This window comes from Haplochromis burtoni, unplaced genomic scaffold (assembly GCF_018398535.1).
Source record: "Haplochromis burtoni strain Fernald_Lab_line unplaced genomic scaffold, NCSU_Asbu1 Contig_56, whole genome shotgun sequence".
NCBI classification, from domain to species: domain Eukaryota; kingdom Metazoa; phylum Chordata; class Actinopteri; order Cichliformes; family Cichlidae; genus Haplochromis; species Haplochromis burtoni.
In genome coordinates, this window is record NW_024582417.1 from 1528775 (window position 1) to 1552757 (window position 23983).

The 23983-nt window shown below is 42.3% G+C and overlaps 2 protein-coding genes across 9 annotated transcripts in view; both read left to right on the forward strand.

Annotated features, from left to right (window-relative positions):
* The window catches only part of LOC102307403 (histone acetyltransferase KAT5), a 10717-nt gene extending 7385 nt beyond the window's left edge, over window positions 1-3332 (forward strand). For all 4 annotated transcript variants that reach the window (XM_005922167.2, XM_005922168.2, XM_005922169.2 and 1 more), the window contains one exon: window positions 1826-3332. In XM_005922167.2, coding sequence (XP_005922229.1) covers window positions 1826-1960 — 135 coding nt within the window. In that variant the 3' untranslated portion in view covers window positions 1961-3332. The remainder of the gene's footprint in view (window positions 1-1825) is intronic.
* Window positions 3333-4601: 1269 nt separating this feature from the next.
* Window positions 4602-23983, forward strand: part of zmp:0000001168 (signal-induced proliferation-associated 1-like protein 2) — a 35454-nt gene continuing 16072 nt past the window's right edge. Inside the window, exon 1 of one of the 5 annotated variants that reach the window (XM_005922171.2) lies at window positions 4602-5810. The gene's annotated coding sequence lies outside the window, so the exon portion shown is untranslated. The other 4 variants (XM_005922170.3, XM_042220856.1, XM_005922173.3 and 1 more) reach the window with 4 other exon arrangements.

The following is a 23983-nucleotide window of genomic DNA, read 5'->3' on the forward strand; positions in this document are numbered from 1 at the left end:
AGAGATGTGGTGCAGAATGTGCCGTGAAAATCCCACTCTAGCGGACAAAAACAGTGCTTTTTATATGGACGCAAACGCTCGTTGCAACTTCTTATATGGTGCGCGCCTTTTATTTTGACAGCGAATGCGCACATGCAGACCACTTATGTGCACCCGTGTAAATAACATAATGTTCTGCCGGGTGTGTTGTTGGTTTTCCCTCGATTTCTGAGTCGACAAGCGCCTTTGTTACTGGAACCAGTCATTTTAAGAAAGGCCCCCATTAGAACCCATGAGAAATGCAAGAAATGCATTATTGCTCAGTCTGCAATATCTTTCCCGGAACAAACACCAATTGCAAATAACATACTAAAAATAAACCTGAGAAATCAGTTTAGAACAGCGTACTACGTTGCAAAGAGTGAACTACCGCTGGCAAAATTTAGCAGTCTTTGCAAACTTCAAAAAGCAAATGGCCTCGATCTTGGTTCCACTTGTCTCTTACCCGTGACTTCAGTGGAAATTTCAAATTCAGGATCTGACACAGACTGATTCATGTCCTACACAGTTCTTACAAGTTCATAGAAATTTCTGTTCAATTAGAACAAAGTATTTGAGTTGATGATTGTAATTTTTATACAATGTTGTAATTTGTGTTTCAACAATTTTTTGATTAATGTTTTGTTTCTGTTACAATATTATACATTAATGTATAATATTGTAACAGAAACAAAACAGGAAACAAAACATCAATCAAAAAATTGCTCTCTTTTTTATTCGGGCTACTTAAATTTATTTTGGGCCACCAAAAACTGAAGAGTCCCTGCCCGAAGGGCTACCAGGGATTTTGAAATTTTGCGAGCCCTGTAAGCAGAATTCTAGCACCCGTTCAGCTTGGTGATTCGTCACTTAGAAGTCTTTTTTTCTCCTTAACCAAATGAAAGAGGTTGAATGTTCGTTTGGCGAGCTTTGAAGATAAAAAAAATCAAAAATAGTAGAAACTAAACGGCGAGCTGTGACTTCACGCATATATGGGCTAAATCAACACTGATCACGGGGAAGTGGGCGGGACCACAGATGATTTTTCTCAACTTCCCATGAAGCGACTGAAGCGACTACCAGTGAGATTGAACAATACTGCCGATTCATGTATGATCTGGCAATAAAAACATTCGAGCGTTACCTAGGCCCTGAATGTGAGACCATTCGGCAGCTGCAAAGCGATGCGTGACATGTAAATCGCTTCCTAAAATTGCACGATCATTAGCCAAACCACTAACAATGTTGATTATTTGGAGTTAAGAAGCTAAACGGTTAACACCACATCAATCATATATTTGAAGTAATGATAATCTCAAGATTTTGTTTTGATGATGAGAGCCAGACGTCTTATCAACAGCACAAAAAGACTGCACATTCCAAAGATTCTCCATAGGGTTAAAGCCTGGACTTTCTATTGGTCATTACAGTGTAAAAACGCTGTTGTTTTGTAAACAATGATTTTAAATCCAGGTGGTGACTTTGTCTCAGCTCAGCTTTAGTATACCACATGCCAGTCTCTCGCAGCAGTAATCATTACTCGTGGGTTTGCCTCATTGTAGCAGTTTTTTTGTTTTTTAATACTCCTTTTGTGGCTTTCAAAGTGCAAAAGCCCTAATTTAATGGCTTTGTGAGGAAAAGCAGTAACACTCCCAGAGCGGGAGGTGTTGCTACGACACTGCAGCCGCACCTTAAATATTTAAGGCTCTGTTTTGTGAGTTGAAGAAGTTGAAAGCAGTGGAGCATCAGCACCTTTTCAAATGAGCTGATAAAATGATGTGTACTGACTTTGGTTTCTTGAATGCAGGGTCAGTACATTCTGACTCTGTCAGAGGACATTGTGGAGGGACACGAGAGAGCCATGCAGAAGCGGCACCTGCGCATAGATCCTAAATGCCTTCACTTCACTCCAAAGGACTGGAGCAAAAGGGGGAAGTGGTAGAGTTGGTTGCTGAATGACGCCAGAACCAGGGCAGCAGACACCGACGCGAACGGTGGATCAGATCAAGGTTTCCCCTCGGCTTTCTCATCAAGAACCCAGGACTTCTCTTCGATAAACAGTGAACATGAATTGTTTTGTTAAACGTTCATTCTATATCGTGAATCTAAAAGGCCGTCAAACCTGGGCAGAGGGAGAGACTGGTTAACAGTAACACCGCCAAAAACACAACACACCTTCTACTGTGTAAAAGATCCTGTTTATGATCAAAACAGTGCATTAAAAATGACAAAAAGGTGACTGTCTATCAGTGTAAAATGACAAACGCACAAACCACTGAAAGGTTGTTTTTATACACGTGATTTTAGATCCTATAGAACTGCTTCATCTGTTAGTCCACATTTTGTAAAACTCAAGTACATTTATTTGCTCTTGTTGTTGTTGCTGTTCCCCTGACTACCACTGTGGCCACACCCTCTCATCTGCCATGTAAAAATGTTGTCATTAGGATCATTCGTATTCCAACAAAGTTCACTAGCGTCATAATTAAGAAACAAAACTAATGCCTGAACAACACTCCAAAATTTACTTTTTTCTACTTTGAAGGTTTTTCAAAGTTTTTTTTTTGTTTTTTTTTTCTCAAGGCTTCAGGACCTCTAAAACCTCTTCCTGGGTATAAAAGATTGAATAGTTGTTATTAGGAACTAAAATCAGACTGTGGATACTTTTATACTCTCCCTGTGACTAAGGCAGATGTTTATTTTGAGAGTTTAAAGAGGGAAATTGTACATTAAGACTTTTTTGGGGGGGGTAAGTTTTTCTTCGAGTGCCTGAATATTAATGTTTCTTAGCTAATAATAATTATAATGCATCAGGCTGTTTTTAGTGTCACTTTACTAGGCTCACTTATAAATGTGAACAGCCCAATACTTTTGCATTATTTATTACATAAAACTCAGAACTAGGCATCAGTTATGTTACACGTTTGTGCAGTTATATATGTTCTTGGTTTGTGATCATTCAGGCCAATATTTCTTTTTCTTTTTTTCATCACTCAAGCATATCAACCCCCTCTTGATTTAAACGTATATTTGCCGTGTCTGTACATACTGATGACAGAAGCCATGTTGAACTTTAAGGAATGTAAATTTCATGTACAGTCGTCTTTCTTTTTTACTCAATGTTATCTAACAAGCTGCACAATGTTTAAAAAAAAAAAGACCTAAAAGTGATATCTTACCTTCAGTTTTGTGTTTTATGTTTACATGTCAGAAAAGGATGTTGAAATGATTTAGTATATCTTTATGTGGAACACTTCAGAGCGTTTGAACGTTTGATATAAAAAGAAAAGAAAAGCTGGCTGAATTGATAAAAACAACGCGTCTTTATTGTGTTTATTCTGGTCTGAGAGCCACTTTCATCTGTGTGGACAGGTTAAGCCGTGTAAATGAATGTAACAAATTCCCAGTGGACACAGTGCATAAAGAGGGTGTTCAAAATTGGGTTAGTTTGTATGTAAAATTAAATTACATACATTTTTACGTAAAATGAATGCAGTTCATGTCAGAATATGCAGTTTGGCAAGAAATTATTACTGCACCAGGAATGTGAAACAAGCTATCCAGCTTTGAGATCCGGTTGTCAAAAGGTGCCATACAGCCCAATAGATGCTTTACAGAGGGTGAAGAAATTGCCGTAATTGTTATTAATTAGTCCAGTTTTCCGCAGTAAAGTTTATGCAGTTGTTTTAACAGGTTGGCTCTGTCATCAAAAGGGGTGCAGGTGGTCCGTGAGCCATATACAAGCCCGATTTGTAGCCGGTGCCAAAAAGTGATTTCAAGTATGTGCCAAAAAAATAAAAATGCAGGAATTGAAACTGTTATAAAGGACTTGTTGGCCTATAATATGTCAAAAAATATTTCTCATGAATGGAATCCAGTCTTTGGGCCAGAATGAACATTCCTGTCACAAGATCGAAGCTGCAGTCAGTTTTTGACAAAGTGACTTTTATATACTCATTCATAAAATGTCTTTTTCAATGGAGATCTGGCCAAGAGGGCAACAGAAATGGTAACAAATATAACATAAGCATGTTTTATGTGACCAAACAAAGAAGACGGCTGATTATAGTGTAGGTGCAATGAGGAAAACAGATGCAAAACGGGTCATTTTAGATTTTATACATAACAGCTGCACACATCATGTTCACTACAGTCAATTTATCAATTCTTTTTTAATGTAAACATATTAGACATTAAAAACGGTTTAGAATATTTTCACGGAGTTTCAGTATAAAGCTTGATCACCAGGGGGCAGTATTGTGAACCCCTCACCTGTGCGACATTTGAAGTTGAAACCACAGGACGATCGAGCGGAGCTGTAATTACAACCTGACCTCTGTAATTGTGTTTGAGCGGCGGAGGAACTGAGTTAGACAACAACTGGAAGTTGAAATTTGGTAACAACCTGCATGAAGAGCAGCACTCTAGCATGTTAGATAATTGTATGTTGTTTGTTTGTTTTTTAGACTGCACGGTGCATGTTGCTAACGCACACTTTCCCAGCTGAACACGACACTGCAGTTTACTCTCTGGATGTGTAAAATGTGTAACAATGGATCACACCTCAGTGTCTGCAGGAGGCCTCGTTTATTGAGCACGTTTCCTCAGCGGACCGATCAATGGAAATGCTTGAAAGTGCGCTCAGGCTTGACGGCGTTTTAATGTCTGCAAGTCAGGTTTGAGTTATCAGCATCACATCACACCAATTTTTCTCTCCCCACCTCACAGAGCCACACCACTCCCCAGGAGGACACAGGAATTTCACACTAATCTAATATCCTCTTCCTGACATCTAGATTTCCTCACCCTGAGTCTGAGTGCTGGCACATTTTTTGTGCTTTATGGGCCAAAAGTTTATTTTGGGCCCTGGTTATTTTTACTCAGATACACAGTTGGATCATTAGAGCTGCCAGTTTGGAGTAGTTTGGGCTTTACTTTAACAAGCTTGAATTTTAAGAGTCATTATTATGCAGAAGGATGAGGAGAGCCCATCATTTGTAATTGTTTCAAACTGCTTGATTATACCAAGCATGCCTCATAAAATGGAATATCCCACTAAGCATAACAACAGATTTCCACATGGTGTCACTGCCGCACTGAGAGTTGTAGGGTTGTTTGGTTTCTTGAAAAAAATCATGCTCCATCACTGCAAACTAAATATTTAAAGATGTATGTTTACCTGGAATTCAAGTGTAGATTGGGTGAGAATTGGATGTAATCCACGATGTTAAACCCGTCTGACACAAGGCTACTTTATAGCTTGAATTGACTTTAACCTTTCTTTTTCGCGCTGATTGTTCCATTGTTAGACGTTGGTGAAATTTGGTGTCACGCTCCGACACTTGCTGCCGATGCTTTCACTGGCTTGTTGTGCTCGTGTCTCTGCATCAAACAGAAAGCATAGGGAAGCAGGCATCTCCGCAAAAACACCTCCTGACCCCTTATGAGGACACAAAGAGGTATGAATGTTTGCCACAAAAGCTGGTTTCTCTCCTCTCAACTCTGTTTTAATTTTTCTTATCTCCTCAAGACACACTCTACCAACAACGCAGGCCTCTCCTCTCTGCACTCCTCCCCGCCCCTGCCCCCAACCCCAGATCAGAGCCGCTGACCTCGCGACACACGCACACAAACACACACACGCTGCAACATATGGTACGGCCGGGACAAAACTCCACGCAGTAATTAGGGGGATGGTGCCGGACACTTGGCTCTGCTGCGGTGCAGGTTAAGCAGCGTGATACATCATCAACTCTCGCAAGCACCATGCAAGGGTTTACCCAAATTGACAGGTATGTGCTTTTAAAGACGCTGCAGAGGCTGATGAGAGAGGACGGCCAAAGCTGTGTTGTTATGTATCCTGTGCTCTCATTGTTCTTAAGGAGGTTGATTGTTTGTTGTGGTCTTCCAGCACACTGAGCATGTTTGGGGAGTACGCAGAGGTCCTCTGCAAATAAACACTCTGTCACACACACACTTGAGCACACACAACTGCCATTTTCACCTTTGCTTCTGAGGTTGTGTGCACTTTATCTCTCTCGTGCAGAAATTTCAGCGCTGGCGGGGGTGAGAGTGACACTTTAAATGAACGTGTTTGATGTCACGAGTGTCGCTTTCCATCAATAAATTAGTCAAAGAGAGGTGGAGAAATCCTGGGAGGCGAAAGTCTTGGTACAACATTGCATCAGCATCGGGTCTGCCACACTGCTGCTCGTGTGTGTGTCACACACCGTTATATACACGAGTATTTCGGGTATTTGAATCAGCAAGAAAAAATGTTTTTAACCACAGTCATGGCCCAGGGAGGGTTTTTGAATTCCAGCGTAAGAAACGCAGAGCTCTCCGCTTGGACGCCGCTGTCCGTCCGCCACTGCCTCAACCTCTCTCTGACAAGGAGAGGAGGAGGGAGGGGGGCCGAGAGAGAGAGAGAGGCCGGGCGAAGCTGTGTGTGCACGAGAGAGAGCGAGAGAGGGGAGGAGGAGAAAGAGGGGGTTGGCTTTAGTGTGATGTGAATGGAATAGAATCAGCGCGAGAGGAAGAAAGAGGGAGGAGGACAGCGCAAATCAACCTGCCCCTTGACTTTAACAACAGAATAGAGCCGGCAGACACAGAGATCGGGAAGTGTGCGTGCGTGTGCTGCTGTTTTATTTTATTTTTGGAGAGAGGAAGAGAACATCAGACAGGAGGAACTGAGGGAGGAGGAGGAGAAGGAGCCTCACCGTGGAGATAGATAGCAGAAAAATGCTGTCACGGGGAGAGAAGGGGAGGGAGTCGGCAGAGAGGAACAGGATGAAACAAGGCAGGGTTGAGCAGAACTGAAATGTGGAGGTAAGCCTTTTCTTTCCGTATTAAGATTTTACATTCACACTGCTGCCGCCCCACCACCACCACCGTCGCTAACACCCACCCTGTGTCCTCGTCCAGAAGAAGATAATGAATTCAGATTGATGGATCTGCACACCCTCTGTGTGCCACATACCTCTGTGTCGGCATGCATATTGCTCTGATAGACAAACCATCCGGCCCACCGACAATGTATGAGAGCAGCAGAGATGTAAAATGATGGGGTTGGCATCATGATATCTTGCAGCTTGTCCTCTGTCTTCCTCTCTGCCCTTTGTGCCATTGCCCCCCCCCCTTTTTTTTTTCTTTTATAAATGGATTTTATTCAGCCAGCTAAGGTCTGCTGTATCTACCATTTACACATTGCATTGTAGGTTTGAATCCAGCTCACAACCTTTGTCGCATTTCATCCCAGGCCTGCCCTCCTCCCCCTCCTCCTTCTCCTCCTCCTCCCCGTCTCCCAACACTAACCCCCTCCTCATCATCTATCCTGTGTCTCTCCATTGTGCGATCTGTTAACGAGGCCGGCTTGTCTCAAAAAACAGCACTGTGACATTGTCGGGGCGGCACTGCGAAACCTTCGCCGTTAAGCGCTCCTGGCCGCGAGGGCAAGGTGGAGGGAGGAAAGAGAGGGAGACAGAGAGACGGGGGGGGGAGGGGGGGTTGATGGAGGGACACTCGCGCAGAATGAAAGAGAGTCAGAAAGAAAGAAGATGCAGGAACAAAAAAAATAAAAAGCGGATCAGGATTTGCTCCAGATACATATTTTCAAAGACCGAAAAGCCGTCGGTCTGCAGTGGGCTGGGATTTGTGTGGATAAAGAGGATTGTGCACAGACAATGATGGAATGGAGAAGCACAACCGGGATTGGGGTGTTGTTTTCAAGGTGGCAGAGAAAATGAGGGATGCAGGAGTCAGTCCCCCCCCCAACCCCCCACCTTCACCACACACACATACCATCCCCATCCTCTCCTTGCCCTCCGCACCACCCTACCCACCGCACTCTCTAATTTAAGATGGGGCTGTGTGTTTATGAGACGCCAGGGTTTCAGGGGCTGGATGGGCTGCTGTAGGGAGAGAAAAGCAGGGATGAAGAGCCGATTGAGAGGGAAGACGAGCAGCAGCAGCAGCTTACATAAGCCAGTGCACTCAAAGGACGGGCCATTTAATTTACATTGAGCTGCCTGGCTGCTCATCCACTGTGGTGTTCACTGTGGTTCACATTGGCTTTTTCTTTTTTTTCAAATGATAAAATGCAGTTTGACCTGACTGGATGAAAAGGAAGGATGTGCGATGACCTTAAAGCGTTGTGTCGGTGTTCCCGAACAGGAGGGCGTTATATTTTTCTACAATCTCAACTTTCTTGCTGGACAGTTCAGTAGAGTGAAACCCCAGCCTTGCAGGTATTTATCGCAGCGAACGATTAGGATGTCTGCATGAAGTGCACCGGCATAATGGTGCTCACAGCGTGCAGCCTGCTCATACAACTCAGCTGCAGATGACTTTTTGTTCTGCTGCCATCCACTGCGTCGCACTTACGGCGTATCGAGGCAGCGCAGTCCTCTGTGTGGGCCATGCCCAAAGGATAAGTGAAAAAGGCCCCTGTCTATAACAAAAAAGAAATCTGAATGCGTGTGTGTATTTTAGAAGAGCAGTTGCGCGGAAGTAAAATGTCATTTCAGAGGATGGCAGCCCTAATGTAACTGGGATCCTTTGTGTCTCCTCGTGGTCTGTAGTTTGCTTTCTGCTTGGCCAAATAAAGCAAAATAAAGCACCTGCTGCGTTTACTGCCTCCTCTGCAGAAAGTGTGTTTTCTGATGTGAAACTCACTCTGTTGGTAAAGCAGTGGAGCAGTTAGCATCAGTCGCTTTTCATTAAGCAGATCACCACAAATAACAATAAGTCTACCTGCTGCAACTTTGGAGTTAGAGCCTTGTATGTGAGTGAAGGTGGAAGATCTTTTGAGAATTCATTTATTTTTGATACTAGGAAACAGTGCAGATGTATTTAACCCCCCCTCCCCCCCACACACACACACACGCATGCCATAAATTTTCTAGCACTTAAAAAAAAAAAAAATGTTACACCATGGCATTACTTTATGATTAATCAGCCCTCACATCTGCTGCAGTTGATTGGCTAATTATCTGACTCAGCTCCATTTCTGTATATGATGACATCCAGAATATGAGCACATTATGGAGTCTATTTTGGCCTGGGCCCACTTGCTAGTCTGCCTTTATGAAGTTTGTATATGTATTACATTGGTTATTTTACACATTTGATATAAATTCTCAAATGCTAAAAGCGACCTTTAACCTGACACTTTGTTCTTGGCCGCCCTCATATATAGAAAATGAAATATCCACAACCAAAAGCATACAGCGAGCAGGCAGCTTTCAGCAGCCCTGACAATGTGTGTGTGTTTTAATGCGGCACCCTATGTGTCCTCTCCCATGAGAGGCTTCCTCAGTGGGACTCATTCTGTATCTGGTTGAGTAGCAGGGGAGCAGAGTCGCGGGAGAGTCTTGAATCGATCGGCCCGTTTTCATTTCCTGAACCAAACAAGAACCAAGAGAGCTGGGCTCTGTACATGCGAGCGTCATGTGGATGCAGAGCTGTCAGCTTCTATTGTTCCTTGTTGGCGACGCCATAAATTTGTCCTGCTCTCCTTCAGCTGCTGTTTATACCAACCGTCTCCTCTGATAACAGAAACAGTATAGCCCATAGTTTCAGGTTTGCTTCATACCGTGTTCCTGCTCAGAATTAAACCACGATGCCTGAAGTGACTCTCTTGTCCACACAGCAAATAGATGACAGTCCTCACCTGACAGCATGAATGCTGCCAAAGTGTTACTTTGAATTCGCTCTGCACCACAAAGCACCCCCATTTGATCAAAGCAATTTTTATCTGGTTTTGCACTCAGTGAGAATCAGATAAACATATCACGAGGTTACCGGGCAGATTTTGTCCTGGTCTTACTCAGCATTATGTCACTCTGCTTGTTTTGGAGCCATTTTGCATGGCTACACCCCAGCAGGCTCCCTGTGGGTGCTCAGTTAGGAAGGGCTGTCGGAGGTGGAGACTTCCTCACATCTGATGGCAGGATGCCGGCAGCATTAGCCACAAGGTAGATCCTCTTAGCTCGTGCTCTCTGCTGTCACCTGCTTACTGCTGACCGGTGATCTCCTGCAAGATCAGGCCTCTTTGGGGTTTTTTTTTCCCTAATTTCTTTTTTTTGTCAAGGCTTTTGCCCTTCTCCACCTATTCAGCTGCACAAATAGAAAGCGGCATAATAAATGTTGGAGAATGACTCATGATTCACAGCGTCAGCTAAAGTAGGACTGCACAATTGAGATAAATCAGCATGACAAATATTCAGGGAGAGTTTTACCGTCTCGGGAGTCAATCCTCACGGGCTATTGTCTTTTTGAAAATAAGCATCGAAATACTTAACTATTAAAACGGTTCCCCCCTGTGATTTCTGCTGCACGGACTCGCATGTGCATGGGACAATATTGTTAGATTTTCATAAATTACACGAGGAAAATTTCGAGCACTTTCAAAACCCGTCAGAAAACCCATCAGCTTTTTGAGTGTGAAATCAAGGACAAACTGAGAAATTGGCCCTTCGTGTACAAAAAGACATAACCGCTGGCGGTGAATCACGCTTTAGACCTTTTAAATAAACGATGTTGTAATTGTTCTGATGGGTATCATGTCTTCTGTGCAGAGAGAGGGAAACAGAGCTAGGCATGTCCAACAACGCGCCCCTGATGTAATAGTCCTAAAATATGTGGAAGCTGCTATCTTCATGAGACATATTTATGTAAGCATCTGCTGTTAACACAGCCCACATGAATACAATCCCACTTTTTACTCCGTGTTGTGAAATGCCCCCTTCCAGAAATATATATTCAAGCTCATTGTACCAAATCGCAAAGTACCTCTCTCAGTTATGTCATACATACATTAAACCATTAAGCGGTGCAGTGGCTCCTTCTCATTGTTCTCATTGCTATTACAGGAGAGAAGTGCACTCTGGGGTATTCAGAGCCACTGAAAGCAGACCAGGAGCAACCGTTCATGCTCGTGCCACGTCACTTTCATCGCCACATTCGGTCGATAGAGATCAAAAAAAGCAGAAAACATTTTTAGGCTCTGATAGGAGTTTAAAAATACCCTCATAAGGTTTCTATTTTGGGGATGATACTTGACGTATTAGAGATTGCCTCTGTGTTTGTTTCAGGCTGAAGAGGCTCTTTGGGCTGTCACAAATTTGAGAAGGAAGTTGCATTCTCAACCGTTTCATTTGCATGTTAAAGGCAAATAAAGAAGTAAAGAGCAGTTTGAACAGGTACCTTAGAGCTCCACATCGTCTCTCTGTGGGGCACAGCAGCGACCGCACACAGGAAACTGAGAGATGTGACCTTAGAGGCGCAGAGGAGAGGTTTTTTTTGTGCTTAGCTTCTGCCACATTTCCCCTCATTCTAGGTTAAAAAAAAAAGCAGTAAAAAAAGGAAAGAATTAGGGGAGAAAATACACTCTACATACTTTAGATTTAAGCAGATTCAGTCTGTGGCCCGGTGAATTACCAATCCCCATTACTGCACACTTCCCAGAATGCACAGCGTGCATTTTCATTCACAAGTGGAAAGCCACAGATGTACGGAACATGTTCCCTGTTTTGACTGTACCCTACGCACATAGCATCACATCAAAACCCTTCAGTAAACGATGCGCTGTTTGCGTCATCGTACTTAACATATTGGTGCATGAGCTACTCTTTGCTTCCCTTTTTTCTATCTAGGTCAGAAAGTGCCGTGACGCTGGTGCAAATAAAACAAGTGCCACCAGGCAGTAGTTTGGCTGCAAAGTGCAGCAAGGTAGCCGCAGTGTTCACATGTGCAAAATAATAGTTTGTCAGCAGGGTTTGCCTTCATATTTTCACACATATGTTGGTCTTCTTTGTAAGTAGCTGCATTAGCATCAGGGCAAAACTTTGCTTTAGAATATTTGCTCTAGAGGTGCTGGTTGAGGGGAATCCAGCACTGCACTACAGCTGCGACATTTACATATAATGATGCTCATAGCTGTGGATTTCTTACAATATTGAAATGTTTTAGCACAAAAGACAAATCGTATTATCCAGGGGGAGATGGAAACGACAACTTCCTTGTGTGTTTTTTTTTTTTTTTCAGTACTTTGGTCGAGCTTGATTTCCGTATCGAAGACGTTGCTACACAAGCAGGGAGAATGGCTTGATGTGAGGCTTTACAGATGCCCGCGCATCTGTGAGAGACATTAGTCTATTTCTCCAAATAATGATAGCAATTTGTGTCCTCTGAGCTCATAATGAGCGTAGATGGAACCAGTGTAGCTTGTAAGCGTGATGGCAGCCATTTAGACGTGGCCTTTCCTCACTCCTGTACCCCGAAGTCATAAGCAACACTTATTTAGAGTGAGTGAGGACGGCATTTGATTCGATTTGCTCCAGTAAACAAAGATGTTGAGCTTAAAACGTGTGATTAATTCAGGGCATCGGCATTGCAGCTATTTTATGTCTCTTTACAGCAGGGACAGTGAGGAAGCAGAGGATGTCGGAGTCTCTTCCTCTGGAAGTAGACAGTGTACAGTTACTCTTCAGCGTGCCTTTAAAGCAATATTGAGCAATCTCGTTTCCTCTGCCTCAGAGCTGGTTGCACAGATGACGGAGGGGTAACAGTGAACCGTTGAGCCTCAATATAATAGATACAGTCATGAAGCTGAGGGTCAGTTCCTTTCTCTGTCACACAAACCCAGGCACACAGAAACGGGGCATTTGCAGGGGGACAGCTGCTCTTCCTGTTTCTGTGTGGACAGCGTGCAACATCTATAAGGACACTGTTTTATAGAGTCAGCAGACGCACACAAAGACACACATGCTCTCAAAGTACCTCTCGCATCTGTGCCTTAAACCTCTCTGCCTTCGTCTCTCTCGTGGTGTGCCACAAGGTGTATTTTCAGATTTACAGGAAGTGGCAGTGCTCTGCCAGCGCGTAGAGTTGATGTCATGGCAAATAACATGTAAAACAATAGCATGAGTTAAGTATCTTTATTTAACTGTGGACAAACAGCACCACAGTTGTGATAGAAAGAAAATTTGTGCATGAGAGTGCGTGAGTTGTGCATTGCGCTGTTTAATGCAAGAGGAAGTTCCTGTAGGTTGTAATACTATAGAAAAGGCTTTTCGGAGCATACTTCCTCTTTGCATTTAGGCGGGCAATTAAAATAATGCAAAATGATCACCAAATGCAGTGATTTGTGAAACTTTCAGATTTGTACTTTGTGCTCTGACAGCCTCTTCTTCCATTTTAGCAGCTTGTTTTTCAGCTTACAAAAAGACGGCCAAAAAAGAACTGAAACTGGACGAGACACCACTGGAGTCACACGTTAGATGACCTTAACCATACTTGCTTACTGTAAGAGACGAGGCACGTGTACAGAGAGAGAAGTCGGGCGCAGTCTTAGATTTAAAAAATAAAAAAATCATAACAAATAAAGCTCCAGTGATTGCTGTGTGTGTGCGTGGATGGACAAGGGAGCAACCAAACAATGAATAATTAACATGGTAAACCCTCACCCCTTTTTACCCCGTCCTATTAATAATGTAATAGACTCATTTTCTGTCTTTCAGGGAGAACAGCTCTCCTTGAAGTATGAAATCTGTTAAATTGTGTTGAGTGGCCTCTCTATCTATAGAGTTTAGAGGAAATCTGTACCTCTATATATAGTCATAACCAACAGTGCAGTACAGCAGAGCTGATGCAAACACAAACGACACTTCACTCTTTTTACTTATTGGTCATTTTGCAGGGGAGTACATTTAAGTTCCCACTGAACTAAGTACACCCGACAGAACAATAAAGCAAGCAGACAGTCTTGATGTCATAGACTGTAGGTAAAAGATGGATGTAGTGACTATGACCTCATCTACTGATTTCATGAGCCTCAATTTCAGTATTCTGGCTGTGGTCATGTTGGTTTCTTACAGCAATATGTTGAAGAAAGAGTGATGAGCTGAGTTATCAGCTCACACTAGCAGGTTTGTTAAGCAAGCCACATACATAGGTTCTATGGGCACAACGCACAGACACTTGCACAGCAAGCCATAATATTGTTTTGTTAGCTAAATTAACATTTTTTAAAAAAGGCACCACCACTGCAACCAGAGACCCAAGTCATCTCTTGTACCTGGCAGTGAACTTGTTTGACTTTTATCTTGTCTCCCTCCTCTCACCCCCAGCTGGTTGCAGCCCCTCACTGAGCCTTGTTCAGCCAGAGGGTTTTTTTTCCTGTTAAAAGGGAGATTTTCCCTCCCACTGTCGCCGTGCTTGCTCACAGGGGCTTGTTTGATTGTTTTCTTTGTTTTTTCTCTATTGTGGGGTTTTAATCATACCCGACCTACGGTGGCCAGCTAGAGACAAAGCGTATACAAACTCAAAAACACAACGGAAGTGCTCCAGGACGCTAGGGGCAGTGTTGAGCTCGATTTGCAAAATAAACAGCAAGTTTGTTGCAAACACATGGACTTGGATACCTGCGGAAAACACCTGCAAGGATAGAACAACCGTGCTTTATAAGAAAAGTAATGTGCAAACTGTTGTTTGTTTGATTTGTTTTTAATTACTATCAACGTTTGGTTTATGGTGGAGTCAAATCTGACGTTAGCTAACAGTCAGTGTGCTTTGCTCAGAGAGAAGCTCAACACTGCCCCTAGCGTCCTGGAGCACTTCCGTTGTGTTTTGGAGTTTGCACATGCTTCGGAGTTTGTTCGTGCTTCGGAGTTTGTGCGTGTTTTGGAGTTTGTACGTGCTTTGTCTCTAGGGGCCACCGTACCCAACAGTTGATGTGATTTGACGCCATATAAATACAAGCGAACAGAATCGAATTGAATTTATTTCTACTGAAACTTTTAACATTTTAACAGGAAAGTCCATTGGAGTTTACTGGCTCGTTAAACCAGCCTTTAGCGTCCAGTTGCAGAACTGCATTTTTCATACTTTGTCACTCATGCTTCAAAATACCAGATGCAGTCATTGCTTTCTTGTTGAGCCGTGACACTTCGATTGTCATGAAGAAAATAATTGCCGACAACAACTCTGACTAACCACTCTCCTGTCAGCATCACCTTGAAGTTCTGCAAAAACATAATAAAAGCAAGACTAAAAACAATTCTTTCATTCCATTAGCGATGATGGATGTGTACTATCAAAGGCAGAACTGCACAGAAATTTTCTGACAGGCTCTGACAGGTCATACTTGTTGGCTTGAGTACCTGTGTCACTGCAAAATATTGCTCACAGTAATGGCAGATGTATTTCTTTTGAGACTCTTCAAAAACCTGCTGTTTTTCTTGTCACCTTGATAGCTATCCTCTTTGTTAAAATCGGTCCATTGAGCACCAGGTGCCAACAGGAATGGAGGCTTATGTGTCTTTGGGGACCAATAGCTGAGACGAGCATTTGCAAAACTGTTTGAATTAAAAGAGAAGAATAAAACACATCACAAAAGAACGAGAGTGCATCATCTACTTAGAAGCCTCTGGACTTGGCCCAGTTCACTGTTTGCAGTGTGGTAGTGGGTCCATGAGGAAGATTGAAGAAGCCAGAGCAAGTGTTGGGCATTAGAATGAACTCATTTTCTGAATCAGGTCCAGCCACATTAATACACATTTACTCTCTTGAAAGCACTGCAGCTGCTCCAGCTCGATGTCACATATTCGGAGGCAGAGCAGGAATGCAACCTGATCTCAAATGTAGCAGGACTGCGAACGATCAATAATGAGAGTGAGACTGAGCCTGGCTTTAAATTTCCCCAAATCAATCACTGTTAGGAGTTGATTTAGACCTTGTGGTTAAGAATCAGCAAGACAGCTTTTAACTATAAGGATAGACAGTGGTGTTAGAGGAGCTGTCCTGCAAAGCTGGACACTTTCTAATAGCTGCCTGAGTCAAACTGTGTGTGTCACTTTATGGTCACATGTCAAAACAGTGTCTTTTGAAAGACTTGCATGCATCTGTGGCGACAAGTGTGGTGTTTCACAACTTCAGCTTCGTCTTTGAAAGATGCCAAGCACAGAAAGAAGTTGCAGGTCGAAATGACCGCCACAACCTGACGTGATGGAGTTGATAAGCCTGCAGTAACTTTTGCCACTGATCAGATCTAATTGCTGCTAAGCTGTTAAGCTGATTGCTGCAGCTTCACCCAAAGGGAAACCAGATCAAATCTCTATCGTCTTGATCGGGAGGCTATCTTTTTTTTCACGGTCAAATGCTTGCAATGGCCGCGCCATCGGCGGTAATTACGATAAAAGCACATGAGCTGAAGGTTGAGTCACTTTAACAAAGTAAAAAAAAAAATGTGCTCATTCACTCTGCAGTGTGGCAGCCAGTCTCCAATAAGTGTGGTGTACAAACGATGACGACACACATCCTCTCGGAGTTCAAAAGTCACTCGTCTCTTCCTGTTTCACAGGACGTAGACTCGCATGAGCCGGTGCAAAATAAGTCAAGCGGCCGTGACTTCCCCAAAACTGTGCATGTTTAATTTGACTCTCCTCTGACTTCCGCGTGTGTCCTAACGTTGTACACAAGAGGCGCATTAACCTTGTCCTGGACTTAACACGGACGTGGTACTCACCTACTGTCATCAGTTAAGCCAGCCAAGCCCAGAGCAGTAATGGTCCTTCAAAGCCCATCTGGTGCACTATGCAAAGACAGATAATACTTAAAGATTTTCACCCGGTCAGGTATGTTTAAAGAATAATTCTCTTTGAAGCATGAATGCCTGATGAAAGTTACAAACTGAAGTATATGTTTCTTCTTTTTCTTAAAACAAAAAATCAGTTTCTCCCTTTAAATGTTTAAACTTCAGATATGACGAAGAGGTCGAGCCTCAGTGTTTGTGCCTCAGGTTTCCACTTCCCACTTGTAAGATGAGTGATGGACCGGGGCTCGCTTCTTTGTGATGCAAGTGAAGGCCTCAAACTCAGATTGAGATGAACACAGTTAAATGCTCCACTCTTCAGTACAACAGTTTCGCAGCATGAAAATTAGAATCCATACTAGTATGTGCAATAAAGCTAGAATGTGAAAGATAAGTTACGTTTTCAGAAGCTTATTTTATGACAGGAAGTCTGTTCACGTTCCCCTTTCGCTTAAAAGTTTCAGGTTTCAATTTTTGCGACGAAGTCAAGAGCCATATATTGTCATGGCTTCTGATGCGGGAAGCATTACTTGGCATTAAAATAAACTGTTTTAGCATGCGTAACACGGAGATCATTACCGTCCAGAGGCCGAGTTCTGAGACGCAGTATTAAACACTGCTGTCTGCATGTATTATTAAGTTTCTCAGGGATGGAGTCTGGCTCTTGCATCATGGGAGTATCTGCAGGAAAAAGCAGGCAGCAGCCTCCCAGTGATCTTAGCAGATGCAATGGAGCTTTAAAAAAAATATTGGAGAGCATGAGGTGCATGCCTGGGTTATACAACTGAATATATAACTAAATAGAAAAACAAAGAAACTGCAATCATTTTTATATATTATTTATATAGGACCAGTTCCAACCAGCAGTTTTGGATGATAGGCAGGAGAATGAAGCTGCTGTTTTCCCTAATTTGGGGTGACAGAGATCACGTGTGGGGGAAAGTCAGTTTAAATGGCAACGCAACCAGATCACGAAGGTGTAAATCATGACCAAATTACATTCTGTGCTCTTTATTGATGCCATTTAATTCAAACAGTTGAAGTGGTTTGCGCTAGCCAGCCCAGACAGTTACGGGTCAAGTTTCTGGTAATGTGGTGGTCGAACTGTGGCTTGGAGAGCATCAGGGGAGGTCAAGCATAGTTTCCAGCAACTCCTGCGTCATCTGACGTAGGCTAATCTGTGGATGTAGGCGCATTTGTGCATATTTGGAGTAGATAGCTGATGTGTCATGCTACATGCTATATCTTGAAAAGAAAGTTGAGCAGCATCTCCACGGACAGCGACTTGCTGTTTAACCTTATTGTGTTAGAATATGAACAACATCTTAATGATGGCATCAGCTTTAGCCTTTTTCTAGTAGCAACAGCATTGTTAGGATATTGGATCCTCTAGTGCTAATAGATTTTAAACCAGCGAGATACAGAATCATCACATGCACATGCACATTTACAATCAATGTACAATCAGCTGTACTGAAAGCTTTTGAGAAAAGAGCTTCCCGTTACTGTTTATTGTCTCAAGCCTAATATCCTAAGTTATTTTTTATTGCACCCTCAGTCAGTCCTGCTATTATGAGATGATCCACTTATGGTCATATTAGAGTTTGGTTTAAGCCAGACTGATATTTGCTCATAAAATTGCTCAGCTTGGTAGATCCTGGGAAAACATTAAGCTGGTTTTCAATGATTTGTGCCGTAGCAGTTTATGTGCATGTAGCAACAAAACCCCAAAAACATTAAAAATGCAAATAATGGCTTCCTAAATATATTAAACAGAAACTTGAGGGGGCTGGGACAAAAACACCAGTTCCTCTTTGCTTTGTACTTTTTCACAAGGTATATGACGCACTTCTCTGTCGTGGTAACACACAGGACAGTTTCTCTTCAGTGACTTCAGAGAGAATATGTATTTTTGACACCAATGTGGCTCTGTTGAAGATCTTGTTGAAGACGTTTTGTGTTCAAAGGTAAGAAAGGGACTGATTTGCTTTCAAACAGGAAAAAGAAGAAGAAAAATCGTGAGATTTTAAAATAGTGTTTTACGGGTTTGGAAAAATTGGGGGGAAAATGTAAACCTAGAAATTATTGGAAAAGTAACGCAGGTCAAGTTGATGAATACCCAGGTAACCGAGTGTGCATATCAGTTAAGAGCTGCTGGAAAAATAATTATATTGATATGTCTGAGGAGACTCACCTGCTCAATTAATGTTGATGCTTTTTGTCCGAACATCAGAACATCAGACTCCGTTTGGGATATAACGTCTGGCTTCACGTGGAACACATATAAGGCATGGCTTGAGAAAGACCAGGACGTGGACTCAGGATGGATGAATCATCCGCTGTGTAGTAAAACACTTAGCAAAGAATTTGAGAGGCAGCTAAAAGGGCCAAGCCACAGAAATAATGGCTCTACTCCATCTCCCGTGGTCAGTGCTACCCTTTCACCCAGTGTCAAACTAGAGACTGTTTTGGGTGCTGTGTCTATAAATTGCAGTTGCAGAGTTACTGTGGCTAATTATTCCTTTGACACATGTGAAGTCACCCCACTGCCTGGTGGTGGCTGAAACCCACAATGAATCTACTGCTTCTTCAGGATTTAGACTTTGATTAGAGTTAGTTTCAGGCTTGCTTCACTACATCCAGAGAGTCTGTCAAATAGACAGATTCATTACCCTTCTGGTATCTGGACTAATCATGGTTCCATGCATAGTCACCCCTAGAGGCTCATTCTGAACTGCTAAACACACCCATCATGCCTAGTAAGCACCCGGGGTCAGGACAGTGCTAGCAGGTGACACAACTTTTATTATCTCATTGCAACATGGCCTCTGAAGCTCGTTAATCATTATTTTAATTGACATAAATAAGATTTTTTTTTTAAAATTTAAGATGCACTGTATTGACATGGATTGTGCATCCATGCATGGCCAGTTGTTTTGGCAAATGTATGGAAAAGGCAGCCTTTTTTTTTTTTTGTAAAAGTGTATATCAGCAATGTTTGAAACATTGCTCTTTTGCATGAAAGAAACTCTGTACATTTCCCTCAGATGTAGAAAATACGCCCGTGTGAAGATGCGAATCAACCAAATCGGCCAAGTTCGGTGCCATTTTTTTTAAAGCTGCTTCCAGTTCAGTTCTGTCTGATTATGATAGCAAAACGTTGCAAAAGCAGAACACAGATGTCTGCTTATGATCAGTTTCAGGTACTCCAGGACAATGGGAACCTATGAGGAACTACAGTAATCATTTGGAGAAGCACCTATAAATATCCTAAAGATGAGCTTTGGGAACGCCCATTTAATATTTCTGGTTTCATGTAAAAAAAAATATGAGAACTAATTTGTGGTAAATGAGCTGTGACATGTATTTGGTACAGAGGTGCACCGCATATGTGTAAAGTAAGTTATTGTAATCCTAATAATCATTTAACAGCAATTTAACAAGGTCACCACTGCGCGCGTGTGTTCGTATTTATGGCAGATGTTAAGCAGCTGGCGCACTGTGGAAAACAGTCACACATTGTGATGTGTTTGCAGATTGAGTGCTACGGTAATATTTTGTAATGTTGTTAGATTTTGTCAAAGCTGGAGCATCGAGACAAATTGTCGGATGCACAGATGTGTTTTGTTGCGGTGCAAACTGTCGCTTTTGTAATCCTGCGGCCATCACTCTGATACACGTCTATGTATGCGACACCTACTGTATGTAATGTCTGTTACTAACTTTCATTCTTAAAAACTGAGAAATATGAATCCCATCAGTCACAAATATGTTTTGATTTTATGAAAGGAAGTCGCAGCATGACAGCGTCCACCTTGTTTTCCTCGTTGTAAATAAATAAAATAAATAAATAAATAAAATTTTATTTATATAGCTTTCTAGACAGAATCAGAAAGTGCTGCACATAAGATAACAAATAATAAAAGGGTAAAACAGACGATATAAAACAGGCAGAAATTGAACCAAAAACAGTTTTAAAAAGGTGAGTTTTGAGTTGTTTTTTAAAAACAACCACCGAGTTCTTAATGTATGAGGGAGAGAATTCCACAGTCTCGGGGCCACAGTGGCAAAAGCTCTGTCACCCGTAGTTCTCATCGTAGTCTGTTTTATAGCAAGTAAGCCCTGATCAGATGACGTCAGGGACCTGCTGAGGACATAGGGCTGTAGCAGATCGGAGATGTAGTGAGGTGCCAATCCATGCAAGGCTCTAAATGTCAAGACCAGGATCTTAAAATGTACTCAATTCAACAGGAAGCCAGTGTAGCTGAAATAGCAATGGTGTCACATGTGAATACTTGGAGGTTGTCTTGTTCTTATAGTTTACCATACATTATGAACATGAGCGTCACCAGTCGCGGGCTTGTTTGACAAAAGTGGAGCTATTTCGGTAAACAGGGTTGTTCTAAAGCTTCGGTGGACTACATGCCACATAGAGAGGGTGGCACCAGGCAGGTTGCTATGGAAACAAGGACTGATTCATGGTTTGAGGTCCCGAGAAGCTCAGGAACATGTGAATTTTTACAAAGGGCCGACTGATAAGTGTCCAAGTTCAACCAGCACTGTGTGTTGGTGGAGAGAAGGAGTGCTTCTGGTGGACCTCAGGCATTCAGATTGTTGTTGGAACAACATGAAAGCAATCTGCGATTTTTTTCTAAATCTTTTTTTTCCAAAAACAACCTGCTGCCAATAATCTACACCCCCACTCTGAGACGGTGGAGAGAATTGATTGCTCACACTTTTTCAAAGCATTGTGAAACATGCAGATGACGCTGCATGTAATGATTGCAGATAGGCATAGACGCAGATCATTTGTGCACACATAGGTGTTGAACATCTGAAAGTTTCCAGGAGGGAACATGAGCAGGTTTTTAATGTCAGAAGCTGCAGCACTCCACACACACAGAGGCAAGCAAAGCGGTTAACTGGTGCTCATTGTCAGATCAGGAGTCTCGCATGAAAGAGAGGAGTATGGGAGCTTACTGGGGGCCTAATTAAAACAATACTATAATACTAAAATACAGTGCAAGCAATATCCACCTTTCACAATTTCAAAACAGAAAGTAAAACAGCATTTAACAGTTCATTTACATAGATTGAATAAGCTCTGCGGTAGATGAAATTCAAATGGAGCAAAACCCCTTATGTAATGCAGCTACACTAAAACATCAGCAGGCGCATTTGATGTCAGTGTTTTTAAGTTCAAAATTAAAACATGAGGACAGCTCGTGGCTGTTGTTTTCCAAAGGAACAGTGCACTCAACAGAGAACGATATTGAGTGAACAGCACTTTTGAAAATTCAGGAATTGCATTTTAATTTTTCAGTATTAGATTAAGATCGTCGCGTTAATTAAGTCCGCTCTGGGCTTCCACGGGAAACCCCGACTCAATCAGAGGTGCTAACAATGAAAAGACTTTTGCCCCTAATTCAGTACTTCACCGTGCTTTCTCTTTCCCATTCCAGGCATGCAAAATAAGCGTCTTCACTCTAGTTCAGACAGATATGACAGTAATATTATATTTACACATAGCTACACATATTACTCATTCACACTGAGCCACAGCGTATCTGTAACACTGTTACAGATAGTAGCCAGCCGTAAGGATAAACATTTACGTACACGCAGAGCCTCGAGGTACCACGGAGAATGCTGAGGTCACGTCCTTGGCTTTGTTTCTACAAAGTTTGGGGATTAAATAACCTGAGGAGAAATTTACACTTAGAGTGTTTACAGATGGTGATTGCTTTTAGGCTGGATTAGAAACTTGAGGATATTCCAACTAAATATACTTAAGTTAATGCTGAAAACACAGCATGTTTGTCTGAAGTAGTCATCGAGAGGTGTGCACATAACGCAGATTCAATTTTTATCAGTAAGAAATCACAAAACAGCTTCTGAAAATCTATGGCAGCTTGTATTATTAGTGTATTATTAGTTTATAACACAGTTCAGATCAATGATAACATGTCTATAAAAGCATATTGTCACAATAATGGAAAAATAGGCACTGAAGGCAATGTTGAATGTGTTCCAATGAATGATTTGTTAGAATAAACAATAATAGAGAAGTCTAATAATCATTGTTTCCCCTTTTTCAAATCTAGACACAATCTCCTTTAGAGAGAACTTCCTGCTCACAGTGCTCATATCGATGATATAACCTGACCTTCACGTTCATTAGCATATCTTGACACGCGAGCAAATGAACAAATAAATTTGATCCTTATTCAACGTTTGCTTTTTTTTAAAAATGCATTTTTAGCGCCAACGTTTAAACTGCACGTTGATATTTTCTCTTTGGGTGAAAAAAATCAAGCGAACGTGAGCAGCAGCAAGGAGGGGAAACCAAGATTTCTTGTGACTTCCTCACCATTTGGCATATTTTTGTGTTGTGTGTGTTTGTGTGTACTTGTATTGCGCATGTTGTGGGGACCTAAAATAGTTTACACAATCACGCTGTGGGGACTCGACCCCTTTTTCGGGGACAAAATAAAACCTCTGGGGGGGCCGGGGTTAATGCAAGTAGCGGTTAGCGTTAGAGTTGGGAGAAGGAAATGAATGTAAGTCAGTGTGATGTGAATGTGTGTGCGCTCTGCACCGCTGCACCTGCTCTTTAGGCTGCAAGCTCGATAGAGGAGATGGGTGCTTTAAAAAAAACTAGACAGGAAGAAGCTTCATACCTTATTGAGAGCGACAAAAAGGTTTCAGCTTGAGTTGATTGACGTCAGTTTGGTCCAAAACAGGGTGCGAGCAACAAACGATGACACAAACAGGCTGATCTGTACCTAGGACAGAATCCACTTTGACGGTAAGTCGGCTTTGTTGAAACAAAAAAAAGATGAATTCTTTTAGGGCTTAAAAACAGGGAAGCACTCTGCTTCATTGTCGTTTTCTCAAACCCTCTTGACTTTCAATGACTCTCAAAATAGTGAAAGTAATATCTGTCGCAAAACACGGCATTTGCAGTTATTTAAAATGCTTTTTGTTGTCCATACTGACGTATTTGTTTCAATACTGGCGCGGGAGTGAACTACAAAACTGTTTGGTGGTGTGCGAAAGCACAGTGTCGGGGTGGAGGGGAGGTAAGAGACACGGCGTACACTTATTTCGCTTGTATGCTGGCACATTGTCAGTAAGCCAGGAAGGACCCTCCCCTGTGTTAATACTGTCTATTGTGAGCGTGTGCGGGGTGGATGTGGTGAGTATTAAGTTTGCTATGGAACTATTTAGGGAAACTTTGGAACGGAAAGTGTCTAAAGGAAAGAATAATAATGAGGGAAAACAGAAAACAGAGGTACAAGGCATTACTCAACAATAAAACACACGTCAGACCTGCTTACTGCCTTATTGTTGCAATTCAGTACTTGTTTATCA